At 53.8% G+C, this 25,189-nt stretch overlaps 1 protein-coding gene and 1 non-coding gene across 5 annotated transcripts in view; one reads left to right on the top strand and one right to left on the bottom strand.

Moving 5' to 3' along the window:
* SHANK3 (SH3 and multiple ankyrin repeat domains 3) overlaps positions 1-25,189 on the bottom strand; it is a 58,527-nt gene that overhangs the window by 18,994 nt on the left and 14,344 nt on the right. For 3 of the 4 annotated variants that reach the window (XM_038007223.2, XM_038007225.2, XM_038007226.2), the window contains 9 exons: positions 19,550-19,823; positions 16,593-16,786; positions 15,513-15,626; positions 10,082-10,157; positions 9,745-9,827; positions 9,130-9,254; positions 8,895-9,027; positions 7,844-7,924; positions 2,440-2,463 (listed from right to left, as the gene is read on the bottom strand). In XM_038007223.2, coding sequence (XP_037863151.1) covers positions 2,440-2,463; positions 7,844-7,924; positions 8,895-9,027; positions 9,130-9,254; positions 9,745-9,827; positions 10,082-10,157; positions 15,513-15,626; positions 16,593-16,786; positions 19,550-19,823 — 1,104 coding nt within the window. The remainder of the gene's footprint in view (positions 1-2,439; positions 2,464-7,843; positions 7,925-8,894; positions 9,028-9,129; positions 9,255-9,744; positions 9,828-10,081; positions 10,158-15,512; positions 15,627-16,592; positions 16,787-19,549; positions 19,824-25,189) is intronic. The other variant, XM_038007224.2, reaches the window with a different exon arrangement.
* Positions 23,579-23,682, top strand: LOC119627371 (U6 spliceosomal RNA). Its single transcript, XR_005243574.1, has one exon. It is a non-coding gene; the product is annotated as a U6 spliceosomal RNA (small nuclear RNA).

Raw genomic sequence — 25,189 nt, forward strand, 5'->3', positions numbered from 1 at the left:
CCAACTCCAATCTGCAGCTGTTCACAGTACCTGCTGGTTCTACCTCTGCAATCTGCTTAGCATTGCTGGAAAAAGGAAACAACTCCCCAAGGCTGTCCTGTACCCAACCCAGACCAGACCCACCCTGTACACTGACTATGTCCTGAGTTAAGCTCTTTGTGACCTCTGTGTCTTTGTCTGATAAAACAGGCATAAAAACAGCGCTAGCTTCATGTGTCTCTAGAGAGAATTAGCACAGAAGAAAGGCTTACAACTGTGCTGGCACTGGGCACAATTCCGCACAATTCATGTCTGGGTGGCTCATCTCCCCAGACAGCTTGTGGGTCTGCAGAAGAGAGCAAATACTGTTCTCTGTGTTCCATCAGTGCCCAGCCTGTGCCCTGAACAATACAAGAGTTTACAGGCAAAACAGGCTCCCAACTGCAGATATCTGGGCCTGTGCACGGCTCCCGGTGCCACCAGGTGACAGAGGCCCAGGTACAGACCAGGGGTTGCTGGTTTGAGGGGACTTCTCATTTTCTTTTGTCATGAAGTGAATGATTTATTTTTGGGAGCTGAAGTCACCATCACCACCATTTGTTAAGTTCTTGGTGATTTCTGGAGTATGCGGGACTTCATGCAAACCACTCCTCTCATCCCACAACTACACGAGGATTTTATCATGACCTTTATCCAACCCAGGAGCAAACTGAAGCTCAGAGAGAGAAACTGCCCCAGATCACTGACTAGGAAGTAAGAGATGAGACTTAAGCACCATACTCCCCAGAAACTGCAGAAGTAAAGACATGAATGGAGAGAAAACTCCGTGAGGTACACACGGCTCAGCATCACGGGTGACACTTTGCCACCTGAGCCACGGGCTAGGAGAGGCTGTCTCTCTAGGTCCGAAAGACCCATCCCAGAGACCTGCAGCGGGATGCACATAACGTTTAGTGAGGCAGCTGCTTCTGGTCATCGGGTGATGGTGCTGGAGCCAGCTGAGAAGTGTTTTCAAAAGGGAAAAATTTCATCAAGAATTCTGCAAATTACAAACTGATGAGGTTGACATAACTCTCCCCCCAATATTAGAGAATATGTTCTTAAATAAATTATTTTAAATAATTAAGGGAAATGAAGCCCATCAGGAACCAAGTGGACCGGCTCACTCCCAGGGCCCTCTGGGTGCATGGCAGGGCACAGCTGGGTTTGCAGCTGTTTGATCAATAGGGCCCCAGCCTGCAGGATGATCAATCAGCCATCACTTCTTCCACGACTGGAGCAGCACCTGGGCTGCAACACGACACCCTGGGAGTCCCACTAACGAGCTGGAGGGCAGAGCCTGAAGATTCCAGAAATAGCTTGTGTGTCTGCCCCAAAGGCGTGCAGAAAAGGTCACTGGAGGAGACCTTGTCACCTGTTTTTAATACCTGAGAAGACACTGGGGAAGCCCTTCACCTGGGCTGGGGCAAGAGGCAGCAAGGGGGCCTCAAGAGGGCTGGGCCAAGGGCCTGGCAGATGTGTCCTCACCCAGGGAAAGCCCAGTGGGTCCAGAGAGAGGGAGGGACGGGCATCAGGTACAAATATATGGAGCAAATATACAGGCCTGGGTGGAGAAAGCCACCTCAAGCCTCTGTCTGGGCCCTGACTCCCATCCACCCGAGAGGCAGAGGAGGCTGCCAGAAGCTGGGTCCCAGGACCTCACCGGACAGTGGGCCTCAGTACCCAGGCCCAGGTGACTGTTCCCACCTGAATGCTATCTTCCCTGCAGCCAGGCTGAACATACAGGACATACAGGGAGCAGCCCCAAAGGGTAGAGGGAGGCCTGAACGGGGGTTCGGGAGGGCGGTCAACAGCCTGGGGGGGCTGCTGGCCAGGGGAGTTCCAAGCTCCTTCCCCAGTGCTGTGGAACTCAGACCCCTGCTCTGAAGGGGCCATCAGCTCTGGGGTTGGCCCTACAACCAACCAGCACGGGAATACATCCCACAACCCAGGCACAGGCCCCGAGAGGACCAGCAGAAAGAAGCAATGTAGACTGGGGCCACACACACCAACACGGCCCAGTCTCCCTGCTCCCTAGAGCTCCCCCTCTGGGACCCTCAGAGCCCTTTCCTTCCTGCTCTCTGGGCCATGGCGCATGCAGTGGCCTCCATGGAGCTCTCCCAGCTCCTCCCCACGGGCTGCCTCCATCAGGCCATCTGCACAGCTCACAGGCCCCAGCCTCACCTGAGCCCCCAAGGCCATCACAGTCCCAGAGGGTCACACCCCTGGGAACTCCCCATCCATCCTTGCAGGTCCTTCTCTCATGCCCCTACCAAATCCCCAGGGAGAAGGCCAACAGGAGGCTGCAGCCCAGACTTCTGGGCCACCCTGACTTGCGCTGGAACCTCCTCACACACCAGCACTCCCCCAGACAGGGGTCAGGCAAAGCCAAGGCCCTGGGGACACAGGCAGATGACTCACCCCCTTTTCTTCTCCGAATGGAGGCTTGGAATCAAGAAACAGAGTAAAGGGAGTAAGAGGCAGGCTTGGCACCCAGGCCCCATTATCCACGCTCATTTCCCCACCCCATCCCTCTCACCGCCACCTCCCCCAACAACCATGACCTCCCAGATCTGCCCCCAGCCTACACCTCTTTATCAGACCATGAAGAGCAAATCTGCCCAAATGCAGAATCAGTTGGTACATGCCTTGAAATCCAAGAAGGAAACAACCACAAGCAGGGGCTTGTGTGTGCCACATGCATGCAGGTGCACACAGGTTATGTCTGCTCACCCACACACAGATGTATGCCACACGCATGCAAGTGCACACAGGTTATGTCTGCTCACCCACACACAGACGTGTGCCACACGCATGCAGGTGCACACGGTGTATCCGCTCACTCACGCACAGACGTGTGCCACACGCATGCAGGTGCACACAGGGCGTATCTGCTCACCCGTGCACAGACGTGTGCCACACGCATGCAAGTGCACACAGGTTATGTCTGCTCACCCACACACAGATGTGTGCCACACGCATGCAGGTGCACACGGTGTATCCGCTCACCCACACACAGATGTGTTCCACACACATGCAGGTGCACACAGGGCATATCCGCTCACCCACGCACAGACGTGTGTGCCACACACATGCAGGTGTACATAGCGTGTGTCTGCTCACCCACGCACAGACATGTGTGCCACACACATGCAAGTGCACACAGCGTATGTCCACTCACTCACGCACAGACACGCAAACACAGGGAGATATGCACAACTCCATCATGCTTGGCTCAGTCAAAGGTTTGTTCAGAAAAAAGGCAAAACCCCATAGAAAACAAGTTCAGGTGTCGCGGAAAACCAAGGTGGTCACCTGTGTGTTCTGTTCAAAGTCGGTCTTAAAACAAAAGGCAGGGCAAATGTCTTTGGCAAAGAAACCTTTTCCAGGACAAGGCCACTCACACAGATGCTGGGTGTGGCACCTACCCTGATGTTCTCATCACAAAAGAAAAAAAGGGGCCCAGAAATCACAGGGAGTCCAGATTTCTCCTGGGAACATGAATACACAGGAAGGGCTTGGACCTGCCAGGGCCTTCCCTGGCCTGGGTCTCCACTGACCTGTGGCCCCAGCACATTCCTGGTACAAGCTTTGTGGACATGCATGTGGTGGTTGTGAGGAGTCCCCAGTGCTGAGGGGGAGGAGGGGTGCTCTGCCCTCTTCTCTCTCTCACCACCTGTCTCAGGAGGGTCCCCACCCAGCCCCTTCCTCTCACTCCCATCTCTGCAACCCTTCATTTTCCAGGCACCAGCCTTTTCTCACCCCATTCCCCCAGAGAACACCCCTTCCCTCCCTTTCCCCCAACAGGGCCCTGCCTCTCCCACATCCTCTGAACAGCAAACAGCCACCTGGACAGGAGCCTCCGCCTTGCACCTGCTTTCTCTGACACCTCACTTTTTCTTTTTAGGTGTTCAGGCACCTTCTCGATAGACTATGAATCCTAAAGGGCTCTAATAGCTCTTGACAGTGTGAGGCAGTTCTGATGTGTTCTTGCCAGCAATGACCAACAGGCCTCATTTCTATCTTCTGAAAGCAAAACCACTGGGTTGTGGGATGGTCCCTTTGGTACCTGGGGAAACCCTGAGGCTGGCATGGCTTCCTCAAATCAGGTGTTTCCAGAGGGGACTTCCAGAAGCCCTGCTGGCTTCCCAGGACAGCTGTCTTCTGGGGACAGGGTGGCTTCCTGAGCTCCAGAAGTGTGGGTAGAGGCTCTGTGCTAAGCTGTCCCTTCATCCTCCCCCAGACTGCTCAGGAAAAAGCCTGGAAAATTATGGTGGCCTGAAGCTGTGAGCAACTCCTCTGGAAGACCAGGGCCTGTAGAATGACTCCAGCAACCTGTCCTGAGGCTTGTTGCAGAAGAGGGAACACCCAGCCCAGAGAGGGGAAGGAGCTTCTTCCATCCACCGGTTTCTTCAGGCAGAAAAGCCCAGAGGGCAAAGCGCAGTTCTCTAATTTTCACAGGGCAGAGTCCCTGGGTCCCAGGATTACAGATCTCAGGCTGCCCAAAAGCCTCGTGGTGCCGAATAGAAGAGTTCCTTCTGGACATGCAGTTGATCGTGGCTACGTGACAGCCTCTGGCAGGAGAATCCTGGGACCCAGCTGCCTACCAGTGCTTATTGATCAGTTTGGATCTTCAATTGACAGGTCAGCTCCCGTGACTGACCTTGGACCCTTATGACCCTAGGGCCAGAAGTCTGCTAGCCTCTCTGCCTCACTCCTGAATGAGTCAGATTAGCAGGGTATAGAATTCTAGGTGGAAAAGAATTTTGCCTCCACACTTTGAAGCTCTTCTTCCATCATCTACTGTCATCTGCTATTGCTGATGAGAAGTCTGTTGTCAGTTGAACCACTGCTCCTGTCTACGACATCCAGCGGCCAGTCTCTCTCTCTCTCATCATTTTTTGTTTTGTTTTGTTTTGAGACAGGGTCTCGCTCTGTCACCCAGGCTGGAGTGCACTGGCACGATCTTGGCTCACTACAACGTCTACCTCCCGGACTTAAGCAATCCTCCCACCTCAGCCTCCTGAGTAGCTGGGACCACAGGAATACACCACCATGCCAGGATGATTTTTGTATTTTTTGTAGAGATAGGGTTTCGCCATGTTGCCCAGGCTGGTCTCAAACTCCTGGACTCAAGTGATCCACTTGTCTTGGCCTCCTAAAGTGCTGGGAGTACAGGCATGAGCCACCGCACCCAGCCTCTCTCATTGTTTTAAAGATTTCTATGCTTGTTCACTGCGTTCTACAGTTTTACTATGAAAGATGTGGATACAGATTTGGTTTTTTTTCCTTGCTGAGACTTATATTTCTTTCAACTGAAGACTCATGTCTTTGTTCAACTTTGGGAAATTCTTAAGCCATCTCATCTCCAAATATTGCCTTCAGGCCTTGCATTAGGTAGATGCTGGGATTTTCCCAATAGTCCCACTGAATTATCTATGTGATAAATGTCTCCTAACTGCTCTTTGATATTTTGTATCTCCTTATATTTCTGTGCTATATTCTGGGTAACCTCAGATTTATCTTCTAACCTGCTGTTTCTTTCTTCACCTGGGTCTAGTGTACTGTTTATCCCAGCCATGGCTTTCTTTTTTATCTGTGACTATACTTTTTGTTTCAGTAACAGTTCTTTAAGGATCCTTCTGGCCAGGCACAGTGGCTCACGCCTGTAATCCCAGCACTTTGGGAGGCTGAGGTGGGCGAATCACAAGGTCAGGAGTTCAAGACCAGCCTGGTCAATATGGTGAAACCCCATCTCTACTAAAAATGCAAAAAATTAGCTGGGTGTGGTGGTGGCCGCTTCTAATCCCAGCTACTCGGGAGGCTGAGGCAAGAGAATCACTTGAACCCAGGAGTCAGAGGTTGCAGTGAGCCAAGATCACACCACTGCATTCCAGCCTGGGCAACAGAACGAAACTCAGTTTCAAAAAAAAAAAATCACTCTATTCCAAAATGTGCTTATTCTTTTTTTGCTTATTTGTTCTGTCCTGTTCTCTCATTAGTTCAGTTAGTTCTTTTAATCTTTGTGACAATTTATTTTAATGTTTTCCATATTCTTCTCTGATTTCTAGTTCTTTCGATGCTAATTCCAGTTGTTGGGCTTGGCCTTTTAACCTTCCCGCTTCTCACAGGTCCAGCCACGTCTCCCAGCCTTGTGAGGGCCTCAGGATCCCAACTCCTTGCCCTTGGGTACTAGATAATGAGCTACAGAAGCCCCTGGCTTTGGTTTCTCTCCTTTTCATTTTGAATTATCTATATGAGGTTTTTTGTTTTTTTCTTTTGGTTTTATTTTATTTGCAATAGCTATGGTGAAAATTCTGACCATGTCAATCCAATGCATGTTGGTAGCTGTTCTCCACACTGAACTAAATTGCAGTTAAGACCATCTGCTCAGCCTGTGGCCAGGACAGGGTCAGGGCTCAGTTCATGAGTAAGGTCAGGGATTATTCTGGGGGCCAGCAAAAGGGATCCTTCTATGGCTGGGGTAGAACCAACACTGAAGCCAGGGATGGGGCTCAGCCTAGAACCAGAATGAGGTCCCTTCCTGTGGCCAGGACTGAAGGGTTCAGTTTAGGACCAGAGTTGGGGTTCCTTCTATGACCAGAGGCAGAGTCAAGTCTGCGAACAGAACTGGGCTTAGACCACAGGAAGAAAAGAGCCTCACGCCTGTAATCCCAGCACTTTGGGAGGCCAAGGCGGGCAGATTACCTGAGGTCAGGAGTTCGAGACCAGCCTGGCCAACATGGTGAAACCCTGTTTCTACTAAAAATACAAAAAAAAAAAAAAAAAAAAAAAATTAGCCGGGCGTGGTGGCAGGCACCTGTAATCCCAGCTACTCGGGAGGCTGAGTCAGGAGAATCACTTGAACCCGAGAGGTGGAGGGTGCAGTAAGCTGAGAATGTGCCATTGCACTCCAGCCTGGGCAACAAGAGTGAAACTCTGTCTCAAACAAAAAAAAAAAAAGAAAGAGCCTGTCAACTGTCACGTATACTTGGACATGCCCATGACGAGGCTATTGATGGCCACATGTATAGCACGTACCCACAATAAGGACAACGGTCACACGTGCTGGGACATGCCTATGAAGAGGCTACTGACGGTCACATGTCAGGATATGATCAAATATATCTGGACATGCCCATGACAAGGTTGTTAATGGACACATATGTAAGACCTGCCCATGAAGAAGCTGCTGATGGTCAACCACGGCTTGTGCCCAAAACATGCCCCATCGAAGCCCAGCACACTCCTGCTCCCCTCCTGCCACACTCGAGGTCCTGCCCCATCGTCCAACAGTGTGCCTGTGGCCTGTGGGGTCAGCAGGACCACCTGGCCAATGAGGGCACGGGCACCAAGAGGGTAAAATAAACACAAAGCTGATACAGCCAGTGCCTGGCAGAGCCAGAGCGGACCCCGGTCACCTGACTACTGCTCTTTCTTCACTTGGATGAAATGCAGGAGTAAAGTCAAAGTGGAGATGTGGAAAACCAGAGGCAGCACATACACACAAACATGCACACACGTGCAAACGTACTGGTGGGCCAGGCCCTGCTCCCCATCATCTGTCCTGGACACCCCACTGTCCATCCCCAGCCCCTCACGTCACCCCTTCCACATGCCATCCCGCTCCTCACCCTACAAGCGCCGAATGTCCCCATCACACCAGCACCCACCCATTCACCTCTGACCTGCTCCTACATCCACCTGTCCTTCCTCCCCTCTGGCTTGACCCCTGGCCTCCCATACTACCTGTGCCTCCTGGCCCTGTCTGCCCATCATGGGCTGTCCATCTGCATCTACCTCCACGGCCACCCCCGCCACTCACCGAGTTCCTCGAGCTCAGCTGTCATGGACTTGGAGCGCAGGGTCAGTGTGGTGCTGGGGGCCCTCTTGGGGGGCGGTGGGGCTGCAAAGAAGAGGGAGGCCTTGGCCCTCCTGTCCAGCGGCAGGCGGCGCGGCGTGGCCAGGTGCAGGTGCCACTTGCGCTCCACTGCCTGGATCTCCTCGTACTCCCGCGAGGATGAGTCGCACTGTGCCAGGATCTTGTTCAGGCTACGGCTGGACGCAAACTTCTTCATGGCGCAAGGAGCTCAGGGAGTGTGGGGGGGCCCGGGCGATCAGGGCCTCAGGGGCCCTGGGAACCCCCAGAGCCAGGGCCTCAGGAGACAATCAAGGGTGCTGGTGGGGGGCACGGTGCCAGCTGGCTCTGGCCTGGGCACCCACCCTGTAGGCTCCGAGGGCTACGCGAGGGGGCACCAGAGCCATGAGGTGGGGGCTGGGAGGGTCTCCTTGCGGGCGGGGCTCCTGCTGCTCCAGGGCTCCCCCCAGGCCCGGGTGGCCGCTGCCCCTTGTGGGGCCAGGGTGTGGTCAGCCAAGCCGCGGGCCTGGGCTGGGCCTGGCCGGCAAAGCCTCCTGGGCCCAGGCTGTGCCGCGTCGTCGCGGGGAGAAGACGCTTTTCCTCTTCCCTCAGGTGCCGCCTCCCCCTTCCCTCCGACAATAAGCAGCGCGGCAGCGTCAACCTCACAGTTGCTATGGCAACCCCGGCCTCCAGGCAGCTGCTGGCGGTGTAGGGAAGGAGGGCTCTGCCACGCCAGGGGCTGGGGGAACGCCGGGAAGGAGGGGGCAGGGATCTGAGGAGGCGCAGCCTGAGGTCAGGGGTCAGGGGTCAAAGGCCTCAGGCCAGGGGACAGGACTGGCAGTCTAACACCAGGGACTGGGAGGGGCCCCAGCCCACACATGTGGGTGGTTCATCAAGGTTCAGGAATCTGATGTCAGCAGTTGGGGGTCAGGGATGGGAAGAGGAATGTGGGCCTAAAGTCAAAGGTCTAAGGTCAGGGGAAAGTTTCGGCACAGAGGCCTGAAGCGTGACCCCTCACCTCTGCGCCGAGCCCCGTCTTCTTCTGGCTTCCTTGTCACAGACACAACCTTCATGACGAGGCGGTTGCCACCCTGGCGAATCAGAGCCACCACCTGCTTGTGTCCGACCTTCACCACGTTCACCCCGTTCACCTGGGACAGACAGGCAGCTGGGTGGGGAGGCCCCCAGGCACGTCCGCCACAGGGTTCAGGGGTCAGCATCCCACTGGGCAGTGCCAGCCAGGACGGCCTCACCTCGATGAGGAAGTCTCCCGTGCGAAGCCCGGCCCTCCAGGCCACGCCCTCCACGTCCACCGACTCAAGGTACTGCAGTGCCGGGAAGGCTGGCGTGGGCGTGAACTCCTCGATGGGGGTCTCTGCTGCGGGGGGCAATTAGGAAGGCGCTTCACCAGTGAGGTTCAGGTGGGGGCGGCTGCCACACAGCAACCTCCGAGTGGCTCAGCACAGGAAAGAGACGACTGCAGGGGGCAGTGACCCGGAGCAGGGGGAGGGCCACGGGGAGCCACAGTACAGGGACTAGCCGGTCCAGGGATCCTCGACATGACCCTCTGTGAAACCCCCTTCGCCCACGCCAGAAAGGCCCCCACTCAGTTGGACTCTCGAGCAAAGACAGTGGAAAACAACGAAGGGAAGGAATTGCCGCCTGGGCCGGGACATTGCAAACCATGACGGTCCGACCGCAGCAGAGGAGCAAGGAAAGCTGGGGCCAAAAGTAGGGAGGCGCAGGGGCAAGGCAAGGAGGGAGTGCGGGGTAGAGCAGAGTGGAGGGCAGAAGCAAGAAGCTGAAGACAACCCCGAGCAGTGTGCAGCCCCTGCCTGCCTGACGCGCTGGCACCCACTCCCCATTACCTTTGGCTCCCCGGAGCACAAATCCAAAGCCCTCATGGTCCCGTTTCTGCAGGACAGCCACTTTGTCATCAATGACATAGTCGCTGAAGAAGGAAAGCAGGGAGGAGTGAGGTAAGTCCTGCCTCGAGGTTGGCCAGCCAGCCACAGTCCACCTTGCAGTCACCCCGGGACTGACGGGCCACGGAGCAGAAGAGAGGTCGGCCGGGCCCCTTCCCTCACCCTCCTCTGACCTCTTCACACCTGGCCTCCTGGACCAGCTCCTGGCCTCCCTCTATACTGCAGGTCCTGCCCCACGTCCCATATGCATGCTCCCGCCAGCCAGCGTCCCTGCGTGTACCTGTGTGACGTGAGGCTGTCGTAGGAGCCCACTGTGTAGTGGCGAAAAAGCCGCTTCGTCCGGTCCTCTCGCGTCTCTGAAGGGAGTATCAAGAGCTGATGGACAGTTGTGGCCTCCAGCTGGCCTGCCTAAACTGCCCTCACCCATGCTGGTCACCAGTCTCTGCCCACACACACCCGCTTGGCCTGGTTGTGTCCAGATGGAAGTAGGGGGCCCCTGGAGTCCTGGGTCCAGAGGTGAGAAGGCTGAGGGGATGATATAGGGAATTATGACCTCTGTGGGTCAGGGTTCAAGAGGGGGCAGCAGCTCATCTCTTTCCTAAGCAGCTGCTGAACACAGGAGTCCAGACAAGGCCAGAGCCGTCCACAGAGCATCGGTGAGCCCCAAGGCTGCAAGCAGAGGGGGGTGTGCACATACATGTGTGTGCCCCGTGGTCATGTGTGGATGCTGTGCTCATGCACGTGTCTCTGTATGAGCTCACTGTGTGCAAGTGCTGTGCTCATGTGTCTGTGTGACCTGCCATCACGGGCACGTGTGTGAGGTATGTTCATGCATGCGTGTACATCTGTATCTGCATGACCCACACTCATGTACAAATGCCATGCTATATGCCTACATGCACTGGCATGGAAGCAGCATCCTTCCAGCATTCTGTCTTCACCAACTTCTTCATAACAGCTCCTTGATGCTCAACCTCATGGGGTCCCTTGCTTCAGACTGTCTCTGAGTGGGGCAGGGGATCCAGGTGTAGGGGCTGGGTCCCCTGCCCTGACCTCAATGCATCCCACAGAGCTTGGTCCCCAACTGTCCTCTTGATCTCAAAGTCCCACATGGCCAAGCTAGCCAGCTGTCTGACGACCACTCCACCCTCACTGACCAGAAGGTTCCAGCCACACCTCCAGCCATGACCTCTCTGCTCCCACGAGCTCCTCCAGCTGCCTGTAAGCCCCACCCCCCAGCCTTCCCAGCCCCGCAGCTCCACTCTCCAGGACCACAAAGGCCCTGTGGGCAGCAGCACCACTGCCTCGCTTTCATCCCTCAGCACCTTCCTCGTTTCCTCTCTTGGTAGCGTTTCTCAAGATCCATGGTTTCCTTCAGCAAGTATATATTGAGCTCCTGGCCGGGTGCGGTGGCTCCAGCCTGTAATCCCAGCACTTTGGGAGGCCGAGACGGGCGGATCATGAGGTCAGGAGATCGACACCATGCTGGCTAACACGGTGAAACCCCGTCTCTACTAAAAATACAAAAAACTAGCTGGGCGAGGTGGGGGGCGCCTGTAGTCCCAGCTACTCGGGAGGCTGAGGCCGGAGAATGGCGTGAACCCGGGAGGCGGAGCTTGCAGTGAGCTGAGATCCGGCCACTGCACTCCAGCCTGGGTGGCAGAGCGAGACTCCGTCTCAAAAAAAAAAAAAAAAGTATATATTGAGCTCCTACTGTGTACCAGCTCTGCAAATACAGCAGAGAAGAGAACAAAGTCTCTGCACTCGTGGGGTTTATAATCTGTTCAGGGAGACAGGATAAACAGGATAAAGACATAGCATGTGAATGCTGGCAAGTGCTCAGGAGACCAGTGAGCAGATCAGGGAGGGCAGAGAAAGGCACGCAAAGGCCTCACCCCTACGGGAGGGCTGAGTAGAGGCTGAGGATGGGGAGCAGCCTGTGGATATGTGGGCAAAGGGCTTCCCAGGAGCGGGGGTGGTCGGGGGAAGCCCACGGCAGGCATCAGCCTGCAGCATTTGAGGGAGTTCAGAGCCTGTGCAGCTGGAGCACACAGAGCTAGAGAGAGTGGCAGGAAATGAGATCAGAAAGAGAACCTGCAGCTTTCGATGACCTGTTTCCCCCACTAATTGTGAGCTCCTTGAGGGTAAGGACCACATGTTCTTTATCTCTGTGATCCTAGCGCCCAGCACAGCACCTGGTGTGTCGCAGGCATTCTGCATGCTGACTAGGAGAGTAATGGGTGGACAGGTGCATATGAGATAGATGGACAGAAGGGTGGATCGAAAGGCACTGGACCAGTGGATGGAGGGCGGGAAGGAGAGGGCAATGGGTGGATAGGTCAAAGAGCAGACAGATACATGGGTAGATGGATGGATGGACTGGGTGGGTAGACAGGTAGGTGGAGAGGTGGATGGATGAATGGATGGATGGAGGAAGGGAGGGGTGGTGGATTGGGTTGGCTAGTGAGTCAATGGATAAGAAGATGATGGTGGGATGGGTGGGTGAGTCAAAGGACAGATGGCTGTAAACATCGGTGGAGCAGTGGCCGGATGGAAAGAGGAAAGGGCACCTATTCCTATCAGAAGACACAGATATCAAAACGGTATTGGGCTGGATTCCAGGTCCCAGCTACTAACTTGTGTGACTCTCAGTAAGTCAACAGTCCCCTCTAAGCCTGCCCATATAGAATACAAAAATTCCAACTTGGAAGAGCCCCTTGGTTCTAACGACTTCTTATCTTATCCTGGCATTCCCCAACCACACCTGCACCCCTCATCCTGCCGAACCTAAGGCCAGCTCAGGCCAAGCCTCATCACCGCTCAGGTGGGGCATCAGACCCCTCCTTTCCTCCATCACACCCTTCTGTATGTCGACAGAGCCACATAAGTGTCATGGTGCTGCCTGCTAAAGAACCCCCCAAACTTGCACTTGACCAGCCTCCTGTTTTCAGATGTTGTCAACCAAACAAATTGTATGTATTACATAACACAAATTCATTTTTCCAGCTTTGTTAATAAGGCACATAAAAGCCAGCTGCAGAGAAAATGCCCAACACAGCCATCCTCCACTACCCACCCAAGTGCTGACCTTACTGCAAAGAAAGGGAAGGAGGGAGGGGAGGGAAGGCACAGGGCCCTGCTCATGCTGGCCCTCCGGAACACACCTGACCTCACCTCTCCATTCCCTCCCTCACGGCTCCACCCTCTGCCTGCCAGGAGGTGCTGTGGGAGACTGCTCTCTGCTCGGTAAGTGACCAGGACTCGTCTGCTGATCCCACAGCAGGCACAGGCCCTGGGCTCCAGCCACTGCATGCACAGGGACTGTGTCCCCTCCCTGACCTTTAAGTCCTTTTCTGTCCCCACTCCAGTCCCAGAAATGGATTTTTTTGGGGGGTGGGGGGAGTGAATCTGGGCCTGCTGGAAGCAGGTTCCTGTTCCTGGGCTGCACTCTGGCCTCTGGCAGAACTCGGCCCCGGGATCCCAGAGCAGAGGCTCTGTGCAGCGTGGTCAGCGGGGCCTGCAGCCGAGGTCAGAGGGGACTGTCACTGCTCCCACTCCCCGCCCTTCACAGGCAGCCTCTGCAGGTTCCTCTTCTGCTGCCCACTCATGAAATACTCCCGTCTACCCCGGGACCTCTGACACTCACTCCCTGGGTCACACACACCACGGCTGCCGCCTGGAGCCCAGACCCAAACCCCACATTGGCTGCTCTGTGAGCCCACACTGGCCCACTCCTCTCCACAGCTCTGCTCTGCCCATCCCGGGCTTTGATCCTACACAACCTGCACAATCAGACGCTGCTGCTGGGTTCCCTCCGCCATGAAGCCACGCTGTCCCTTGACTCCATGGCCACCTGACCACCCTCGTGGTCCCCACACCAGCCTTGCCCTTCACCCATGCAGCCGTTCCACTCACGTAGAACTTGCTGCCTATGTTGCAAACAAGACTTTGCTTCTCAAGGCTGTATGACCCCCGAGAAATGGAATAATAACAAGTGGCCCCACCTCTCGGGACTGCTGGGATGAGTCAACGACTTCTACATGTAGAAGTGCTAAAGCTGTGCCAGGCACTCAGAGCAGACCTTGCTGACACATACAGCTGTAGAACATACACAGGCCTTGCACACACGGCTGTCCCCTCAGCCCCATCCACTGACCACCTAGAGGACTCAGCTCAGACAGTGCCTCTGCTTTGAGGCCCTCTCTGACTCCTTCAGGTCAACCCAGGGAGCTCCCACGCTCACACGGCCCCTGTCACAGCCACTGCTCCCACAAGGCTTCCAGCTGAGCCTCCGTGATCCCGGCTCCCAGCACAGGGCCCAGCACATGACAAACACCTAAAAAACATTTGCTGCTCTCCAATTCTGACTCCAGCCTAAACCTCCCTCCCTCTCCGTCAGCTGCAGACTTAGGTCCAAATGCCCCTCGTTCCACACAGTCCTCAAACCAGAACCTTCCTCATCACCACGTGGGGGAGCTCAAGACCCGCTCCACCACAGGTGTGGATTCCCCCCACCTCTCCTTCCCCTCCCCTCTCCCATACTGTCTGAACCAGGGCCCAAATCTCTGAAACCATTTCCCATCTGGACCCTGTCCTATCCACCCTCCATGGGCTGAGAACAGGGGGCCAAGTCCCTTCCACACTCTAAGCCACCAGGAGAGCTGTCAGAGCAAGGCAGGACAAGGCCAAGGAAGGAGGAAAGGGCACCTGCTCAGGAAAGGGTCAGTGGCCAAGCTCCTGCCTCCCTGGGCCTCTCCTGGGCTCAGCACAGGGCAGGGGTCCAGGCCATACAGGGGTGGAGTCGCTGGGAAACTCTCATCCCAAAGATGGGGACACAGTAACCCCAGGCCTGAGCCCTTCACATGCAGAGGGAGGGTGCATGCACCCTTGATCCAGACACAACACCGATGACCCCCAGTGACCGTCGCTCAGGAGAGGTTTGCTTGGCCCACCAGCTCTCTAGGACAGAAGTACATGCATGGATCTGGAGGCCTCCTGGGACCCCTGAGGATTCCTCACAAGGGCACCCCCAAGACATGCACCCAGCTCCAGCCCGGGGGCCGCCAAAGGACCAGATGGTCAGCAGGGCTGGACAGCGGCCACTCACCAACCCCAGGAGCTGCAGCCTTCACCTTTACATCCTCCCTGCAGGCTGAGGACCAGCCCACCCTCACCTGCTGCCCTCAGACCATCCCTGCCCCAGGGCACTCACCAGGGCACCTCCAGGCCCAACTGGCCTCATTTCCTCTTGGCTGCTCCGGGCCTCCCTGCTCTGCCCACTTGGACAATCTGTCCACTTTGGAAAAACGCCTCTTTTCTCACACTGACCTCCTTACATGTCTGCCAGCTACGCAGGAATCATGCGTTCCACACACCTGGTGTTTCTGAAGGACTGTGCTGATGGGGTGCGAGTCACCGGGAGTCAGTGTGGGATCACACAGACAGAGGCTCCGTCACGCATGTCCTATGTGTCTCCACTGCATGTGAAGTGTCAGCTTACATACACGCATGTTCCCAAATATATGCAGAGTGTGTGCACACGTGTCTGTGTCATGTACACAAGTTTGCGTCTACTTTGAGTGTTTGTTTCAGTTTACCTCTAGTCTTTTCTCTGTGAATATCCATGTGGATTTAGCACCAAGAGAGACCAAAGGGAAACGGGAAGGGGTGGTCCCCTTGGGAGCTGCCCAGGGGGCCGCGGGGTCACTCACCAGGCCGTGGGTCATGCTGCCTCATCTGCACCTCCTCCACGCAGTCGGCCGGGAACCAGCCCGTGCGGCCTTTCACGGTTCCCTCCCAGAAACCGCCCTCCCCAATGCTGAGCACTGGAGGAAGAAGCCAGACAGGCCATCAGTGGGGAGCAGAGCTGGGCACCCACCCCACCTCGGGAGCAGGTTCTGCCCACTCACCCCCTGCCCTTTCCCTCCTTCCCTTCCCACTTTCTCCCAGCTTCTTCCCTGGGAAGATTTTAGGATCCACACAGAAGAGAGAAAGGAACAGATGGGCTCGGCACAGGGTGGGCATGTGGGGGACAGAGAGACACACAGATGGACACACTCGGGGAGGGGTGCAGGCAGGGGCAGGGGCCACACTCCTGCTGCTGGCCCCACCCCCAGCTGACCACGCTCCCCCAGCCCCTTCAACCGACCCCCATCCTGGCTCTGTCACCCACCCAGGGGTCACTGCCAAGAGCTCGGGGTCATCCTGCTGTGGCCAGTGGGTGAGGCCACGTGATGCACCAGCTGGGCTGTTTCCACCTCAGCCGGCCCTGAGGCTAGGACCCCAGCGGTGACCCCGAGACCCCCATAATGAGAGGGGTTTGTCATGGCACGCAATTCCCCCAGAACACAGGAAGCCCCAGTGACAGAAGCCTGCATAACACAAACACCCACATGACGGTCACAGACACCCCACGACGGCAAGGGTCCCCCACATCGCAGGGGCCTCCAATGGAGAAGCTGCAGAAGTGCCACGGGAACCCCGCAATGCAAGGAAGCTCTGTAATGGGACAGGGTCCTTCAGGTAGAGACCCCGGGGGACACAGAAACGCCTATGGCGAGAGAGGAGCCTCCGTGGTGACACAGGGAGCCCGGAACGACAGAGCACCGGAGGGACCTGCACGGCAGGAACCTTTCCCAGGCAGAGACCTTCACTGTGACACCAGGGATCCCACAAGGGCCCAGGGCCGCCACGGCGGAGGAGACCCCAGAGCCATCGCCCCGGCCCGGCCCGCACCGCGCGCGGCGCCGCCCCCTCCCCGCGCCGGGCCCGCCCCCCCGCGCGCCCCTCACCCTTCACGGCCTCGCCGCGGTGCAGCGGGATCTCGCCTTCACCCTGCGGGCTGTGCGCCTTCACGGCGATGAACTTGCGGCCGGGGACGGCGCTGTAAAGTTTCCGCTTCGGGCCCCGGGGCGGCGGTGCGGGGGGCGCGGGGGGCGCGGGGCCGGGGCCGGGCGCGGGGCCGGGGCCGCCGGGCCCGCTCGGGCTGTAAACGAACACGTAGGTGACGGACGCGATGCCGGGGGGCAGCGGGCACGCGAAGCCGGCGCCCGGGGCCTCCATGGCGCGCGGCCCGGCCCCGCCGCCGGCCTCACCGCAGCCGCCGCCGCAGCGCCCGCCGCCCGCCGCCCGCCGCCCGCCTGCCCGCCGGGGGCCCGGCCCGGGGCCGCTCCATGGGCCGCGCCGCCGCGCCCGGCCCGCTCCCGCCAGCGCAAGAGCCGCGCCCGCTCAGGGCTCCGGGGCCGCGGGGCTGCGCTCCTGGGCGCGCCAGGCTCGCTCCATGCCACGGCCGCCCCGCGCCCCGCCTCCTCCGTGGCCGGGCTCCTCCCTCTGCGGGCGGCGGTGGCGGCCCTCGCGCCCGCCCTCCCGCCCCCCCTCGCCGCCGACCCCTGGCAGGGGGAGTTCAGACGCGGACGCGGGACGGTGGTCAGGGCAGCCTAGTGGGAGCGGGGGATGCAACGGGGGCTTCGGGCACCAGCAAAGCCGCCTGGAGCCGGTGAACGGGAGGGAGCGGCACCCCCGCCACCCCCCGGGTCCGGAGCCCGGATCGCTGGGCGCCCAGTCCCCCTCTAGGCCTGTGTCCCGTCGTCCTGGACACCGGCCCCTGCCCACGCCCACTGCGTGATGCCCACTTTCCCCAGACCACTCCCCGACTGGGGCAGAGTCTGAGCTCTTGCTTCTCCACTGTGGCTTTGCTCAGAAGCCTGCACTGGCTCCCTAGTACCCAGGCAGGCCAGAGCCACATGCTCTTCCAAGAGCCAGGCTCCCTGGGGCTTGGGCATTTGCTACGCTCTAGTCACACAGGGGCACCTTTCCTTCCCCTCCTGTGGGCTGTCCATCACGCTGTTGCCAACACCTGAACTACTCTAAAATCCTGACCCCTGGGCCAGCTGCTAAGTGACGGGCTCTCAGCCCAAACTCGCCCCGCCCTGCCCGGTGTGATACTGGGGCGGCTGCTGGGGGTCGGGGCACGGCTCCGGCTCAGCCGACAGAGGGCGCTGCGGAGCCGCCGCCACCTGAGACCCGCGCAGCGCAGGGCCCAGCCTCGCCTCCGGGAGAGGTGACCACCCTCCTAGGGGCACCGAACTTCCTCAGCCCCTCCCGAGAGCTGCAGACCTCGTCCACTCACCAGGGCGGCCCCATATGGGGACCCCTGCCCATCTAACTGCTGCTAAGCCCGGGCCTCAGCTGTCAACCTCCTGAGACCCACACCTCTGACGCGCCAGGCACCTAATAACTGTTTGCGAGGAAGGAATTCTGCCGTCCCCACGGAGCAGGTGAGCTGCCGCCCCTCACACAGCAGGTCTTAGTTTTGTGTCTGCTGAAAGGATGAATGAACACACACAAAAAATGAATGCAAGGAGGAGCCTGTGGCAACACGTGCCTCCAACTTAGGAGCTGCCTTTCTGCGGGATGGAAACATCCGGAATGCAGAATGTGTTCCTTTAGCCACTGGCCCACACAGCCCTTAGAAAACCCGCGGGTCTATAAAAAAGCTTCAGGGGAGAATTGAGATTTGGGGCAGTACAGCCAGCCTTGCAAGTCCAACAAGTCCGGGCAGAGAGACAGACACGGAGACATCGCTGAGAACAGGCTGCAGAGCAGAGGCAGCAGCACGGGAAGGGGTGCCTTCCATAGGCCCTGCTGCACCCTGAGCCCTCTGCTGAACACTTAGGCTTAGAAAGTTGGGGATTGGGTCTACCTGGGGCCCAATGAAGCCGATCCCTAGCTCTCTGACCCTGGACCCATCACAGGCCCCACCTGGGTACCAGGACACTCATCTGTAACGTGGTAATAATAGAGCATGAACATGTACGTCGTCAAGGTTAAGCAAGCTAGTATACACATGCCATTCAGCCCAACAGCGGGCAGGGACTGACAGAACTGTAAAGGCCGGCGGCCATCCTGACAACAACATACTGTTTATGTAACTCTTTCACTCAACAATGTCTGCCAAACACCCTCCTCAGTGCCTGGCTCTGATGAAACTAGGAAACGAGAAAGACAGTGTCTGCCTTCAAAGCACAGGGAGGGCAGGTGCTTTCACCGGTAGTTGCTAGGCTCTGCCAGGTGATCCCTCACCTGCCCAGGGCATTCTGGAAGGCTTCCCAAAGACAATGACTTGGGTAGGATTATTCCCACTTACTGATGAGAAGCCCAGGCACAAAGTGGCTGAGAGCCAGTGCCCACCTCAGCACCCAATGCACAGCCCATAGAGGCCAGTGGGCTCCAGTCCAGGCATCCCTGCCTCAGGGACCCAGGCCTCAGGGTGAGGGTAAAGAAAAGAAGCCACAGAGTCCTGTAGGTGCACCAGGGCTGGGAGAAACCATGACTATACCCTGAGGGCAGGGTGGGGCTTACCTGTAGATTTTGAGCCCTCCAGGAATGGCAACTCCATCCCTGACCCTCCTACCACAGACCACCAGCCCTGACTCTTCCCAGCCATGTTTGACACTGCAGTGAGTTTTCTAAATCAGAGGTGGGAACGTACCCTCTCCACCTAACACTCCCTCAACTGCCCACTGTCCTCATGGCAAGCCCAGCTCCAACCGCAAACCAGCGTGAATGTGCCTGTCCCCACCTCCAGAGATACCTTCTTCCCTTCCCCGACAAGGAAGCCCTAGCCCATCACTACACAGGTGCTAGGCACCACCAGGCCTCTCTCTGCCTCCCAGTGCTGGCTCCTCCTGGCCCAGGTCCCAGCACCCCACCCTCCCCACACCTCCAGGGCCTCCCAGCCCCCTCCTACCTGATCTTGCTCTGGCTGCCCCTGCCTGCTAAGGGGCCACTGATGTTGCTCTCCTGGTCGGCATCCCGGTCACGATCTTTCTCCTCTTGCAGCCGCTGGAGCAGCAGCTGGTGGGGGAGGCTTCTCAGCGAGGGTCCAGGAGAAGCTGCTGGCTGTGCCTCCCCCTTCAGGTTGATATCGCTGGCTGAGCGCTGCAGAGGCCGAGGGGATGCCAAGCCACTGGGGCCAGCCAGTCGCCGCCGCTTTGCATAGCTGGGGGTTTCCCTGAATGGTACTGGGGTAAGGGGGCATAGGTAAGACTCTGAAAAGCCAGCTGGGTGACCAACTTCTCCAGTTTGCCCAGGCTTTCCAGATGTTAAAACTAAATCCTATGTTCCAGGAACTGCCTTGGTTCCAGGCAAACCAAAGGAGTTGGCCACCCTACAAATGAAGCTACCATTAAAAGGCCACATCCCAGTCAAACTGCCTCTCACCCTAGCTTCAGAGGTAGAAGCCTGCTTCTCCTCTCAGCCGAATGAGGCCTTGAGGACGCTCAGATATGCTCTAAGAACTGCATTTCACAAGCTTCAGGAGAGACAAAACAGGCTACATGTGACAAATCTCACCAGACTACTGCTGAACAGGACCATTTGTAGTTAACTATAACCAGGGAAACTATAAAAGACATTCTAGACCAGGGATCAGCAAACCTTTTCTGGAAAGAATTGGACAGTAACTACTTAAGGCTTTGCAAGCTATATAGTCTGTGTTGCAATGACTCAACTCTGCCACCGCAGTATGAAAACCACCACAAACAACACATAAGCAAATAGGTGTGTTTGTGTTCCACAGAATTTTACTTAAAAAGCAGATAGTGATTAAAAAGTATGAACAAGCTATATGCTACTTACAAAATAATCACTTTAAATCCAAAGACACAAATAGGTTCAAAGTGAAAGGATAAAAAAAGTAATGTACTGTAAATAGTAACCAAAAGAGAGCTGGGTGGTTATATTAATATCATACAAAATAAACTTTAAGATAAAAACTGTAACAAGAGACAGAGAAAGACATTGTATGTTGATTAACAATTATTAACATATACAAACCGAACAACAGAACATCAAAATATGATACAAACAACACAATTTAAGAGAGAAATAGACAGTTCCACAATAATAGTAAGAGACTTTAATATCTTACTTTCAATAATGGGTAGAACATCTGGAGAGATCAATGAGGACATAGAAGACTTAAACCAATTAGACTTAACGATACATACAGAACATGCCACCCAACAAGGGCAGAATATATTCAAGAATTCTTCTCAAGTACACATGGAACATTCTTCCAGACAGACTGTATAACTGCAAAACAAGTCTCAATAAAGTTTTAAAAGACTGAAATCATACAAAGTATATTTTTCAATCACAACAAAACAAAGCTGGAAATCGAGAAGTGAAAGAAAACTGAAAAATTCACAAATATGTGGAAATTAAACACCATACTCCTAAATAACCAGTGTCAAAAAAAAAATCAGGCTGAGCATGGTGGCTTAAGCCTGTAATCCCAGCACTTTGGGAGGTCAAGGCAGGAGGATCACTTGAAGCCAGGAGTTTGAGACCAGCCTAGACAACATAGTGACACCCCCATCTCTATAAAAAATAGAAAACAATAGCCAGGTGTGGTGCTGCACCCTGTAGTTCCAGCTACTCAGGAAGCTGAGGTGGCAGGACGGCTTGAGACCAGGAGGTTGGGGCTGCAGTGAGCTATGATCAAGCCAGGGCACTCCAGCCTGGGCCATAGAGTAAGATCCCATCTCTAAAAAAAAAAAAAAAAAGAAAAGAAAAAAAAAAGAAAGAAAGAAATGATAAGGAAAATTAGAAAACACTTTAAGACAAACAAGAACAAAAATACAACATATGGAGCAAAAGCAGTGCTTAAAGGGAAATTTAACGCTGTAAACACTTACTTTTAAAAAGGAGAACAATTTCAAATCAATAACCTAATTATACATCTTAAGAAACAAGAGAAGGCCAGGTACGGTGGCTCACGCCTGTAATCCTAGCACTCTGGGAGGCCGAGGCAGGCAGATCACCTGAGGTCGGGAGTTCGAGACCAGCCTGACCAACATGGAGAAACCCCGTCTCTACTAATAATACAAAAATTAGCCAGGTGTGGTGGTGCATGCCTGTAATCCCAGCTACTCAGGAGGCTGAGGCATGAGAATTGCTTGAACCCGGGAGGTGGAGGTGGCAGTGAGCCGAGATTGCGCCATTGCACTCCAGCCTAGGCAACAAGAGTGAAACTCCATCTCAAGAAAAAAAAAGAAGAAATAAAAAAGAAACAAGAGAAGGCCAGGCTCAGTGGCTCATGCCTGTTATCCCAACACTTTGGGAGGCCAAAGCGGGAGGATCACTTGAGCCCAGGAGTTCAAGACCAGCCTAGCAGCATAGTGAGACCTTGTCTGTATGAATGAACAAATTAAAGAAAAGAGACTGGGCACGGTGGCTCATGCCTGTAGTCCCAGCACTTGGGAGGCTGAGGTGGGCAGATCACCTGAGGTCGGGAGTTCAAGACCAGCCTGACCAACACAGAGAAACTCTGTCTCTGAAAAATACAAAATTAGGCCGGGCGTGGTGGCTCAAGCCTGTAATCCCAGCACTTTGGGAGGCCGAGGCGGGTGGATCACGAGGTCAGGAGATCGAGACCATCCTGGCTAACACGGTGAAACCCCGTCTCTACTAAAAAAATACAAAAAACTAGCCGGGCGAGGTGGCGGGCGCCTGTAGTCCCAGCTATTCGGGAGGCTGAGGCAGGAGAATGGTGTAAACCTGGGAGGCGGAGCTTGCAGTGAGCTGAGATCCGGCCACTGCACTCCAGCCCGGACGACAGAGCGAGACTCCGTCTCAAAAAAAAAAAAAAAAAAGAAAAGAAAAATACAAAATTAGCTGGGCATGGTGGCGGGTGCCTGTAATCCCAGCTACTCGGGAGGCTGCGGCAGGAGAATCGCTTGAACCCAGTTGGCCGAGGTTGCGGTGAGCTGAGATTGCACCATTGCACTCCAGCCTAGGCAACAAGAGAGAAACTCTATCTCCAAGAAAAAAAACAAAACAAAACAAAACAAAACACAGAGAGAGAAGAAAAGAAGAAACTAGAGAAAGAAGAGCAAACAAAAGAAAGAGGAAGGAAGCAAGGGAGGGACGGACGGACTACAGAAAGACGACCAAAAAGAAACAAACAAACAAGCAAACAAGAGAAAGAGCAAACCAAACGAGCAAAAGAAAGAAAAGCAAGCAGAAGGAAGGAAACAGTAAGATTAGAGCAGAGATAAAGAAAAGAGAAAAACAGTGGAGAATCAAGGAAATAAAAGGTTGTTTCTTTGACAATATCAACATCATTGACAAACCTTTAGCTAGATTGACTAGTAAGGAGAGAAGATGGACAGAAATAACTAAAATCACAAATGAAATTTGGGGACTTACTACCAGTATTACAGAAGTTAAAAAGGAATATAATACTATGAACAATTATATGCCAACAAATAGGAAAGCTAGATGAGGTAGACAAATTTCTAGAAAAACACAAATTACCAAAACTGACTCAAGAAGAAATAGAAAATTTAAACAGACCTATAACAAGCAAAGAGATTGAATCCTTAACCACAAGCCTCCCAACGAAGAAAAGTCCACCACCAGATGGCATCACTGGTGCACTCAACTAGAAATTTAAAGAATTGACACAAATTCTCAAATTCTTCCAAAAAGCAGAAGAGGAGGGAACACTCCCTCATTTCATGAGGCCAGTATTACACTGATACCAAAGCCAGATAAGGGCACTACAGGAAAAGAAATCTACACACTAATGTAATCCATATAATACATCACATTAATAGAGAAAAGGGGGGAAAAAACCATGATCATTTCAATTGATGCATAAAAAGCATCTGCCATGATCCCAAACTCTTTCATTATAAAAACACTCAGGAAACTAGTAATAGAGGCTAGTAACTTCCTCAACATAATAAAGGAAATTTATTAAAAATCCGAAGTGCTTGCTTCAGCAGCACATATACTAAAATTGGAATGACACAAAGATTAGCATGTCCTCTGCACAAGGATGACATGCAAATTCGTGAAGCATTCCATATTTAAAAAACAAACAAAAAAGCACACACGTAGATAGCATCATACGCAATGGTGAAAGACTGAATGCTTTCCCCCTAAGATCAGGAACAAGGCAAAGATGCCTGCTTTCACTACTGGTATTTAACACTGTACTGAAAGTTCTAGACAGGCAAAAAAAAAAAAAAAAAAAAGTACCCAAATTGGGAAACAAGAAGTAAAACTATGTCTATTTGCAGATGGCGTGATCCTATATATAGAAAATCCCAAAGAATACACCAAAAGAGCTACTAGAGCTAATAAATAAATTCAGCAAAGTTGTAGGCCAGAAGATCAGCACCAAAAAATCACTTGTTTTTATACACCAGCAATGAACAATCCAAAAAGGAAATTAAGAAGATAATTCCATTTATAATAGCATCCAAAAGAAGAAAATACTCAAGAATAAATTTAACTAAGGAAGTAAAATATCTATATATTGAAAATGACAAAACACTGCTTAGAGATGACCTAAATAAATAAAAGGACATCCCATGTTCATTAATTGGAAGACAATGGTGTTAAAATGTTAATGTCACCTAGAGTGATTGACAGATTCAATGCAAAATTCCAATGTCCCTTTTTGCACAAATAGAAAAGCAATGTTCAAATCTATATGGAATTGCAAGGGGCCATGATTAGCCAAAACAAGTACAAATAAGAAGAACAAAGCTGAAGCACTCAAACCTCCTGATTTCAAAAGTTACTACATGGTGGGTGCAGTGGCTCATGCCTGTAATCCCAATGCTTTGGGAGATGGAGGTGGGTGGATCACCTGAGGTCAAGAGTTCGAGACCAGCCTGGCCAATATGGACAAACCCCATCTCTACCAATAATACAAAAATTAGCTGGGCATGGTGGCACACACCTGTAATCCCAGCTACTTTGGAGGCTGAGGCAGGAGAATTGCTTGAACCTGGGAGGTGGAGGTTGCAGTGAGCTGAGATTGCGCCATTGCATTCCAGCCTGGGTACAAGAGCAATACTCCATCTCCAAAAAAATAAAAATAAAAAGTTACTACAAAGCTGCAATAATCAAAACCATGTGGTACTGGCGTAAGAATATACATGTAGACCACTGGGATAGAATTGAGAGTCCAAATAAACCCACATATCTAGGATCAATTCATTTTCAACAAGGGTGCCAAGACCATTCAATGGGAATAGAATAGTCTCTTCAACAAATGGTCCTGGACAATTGGATATTCATATGCAAAAGAATGAAGATGGCTCCCTACCTCACACCATAAACAAAAGTTAACTTAAAATGGATCAGTAACCTAAACATAGGAGTGAAAACTGTAAAATTCTTAGAAGAAAACCTAGAGGATAAACCCTCATGACCTATGACACCAAAAGCATGAATAACAAAAGAAAAAAATAAATACCTTGAACTTTATCAAAATTAAAAATTCTTGAATATCAAAAGACATTAACAAAAAAGTGACAAGGATCTCCTATTCTACAGAGAAAATATTTACAAATCACATATTCCATAC

Source organism: Chlorocebus sabaeus, chromosome 19 (genome assembly GCF_047675955.1).
Source record: "Chlorocebus sabaeus isolate Y175 chromosome 19, mChlSab1.0.hap1, whole genome shotgun sequence".
NCBI classification, from domain to species: domain Eukaryota; kingdom Metazoa; phylum Chordata; class Mammalia; order Primates; family Cercopithecidae; genus Chlorocebus; species Chlorocebus sabaeus.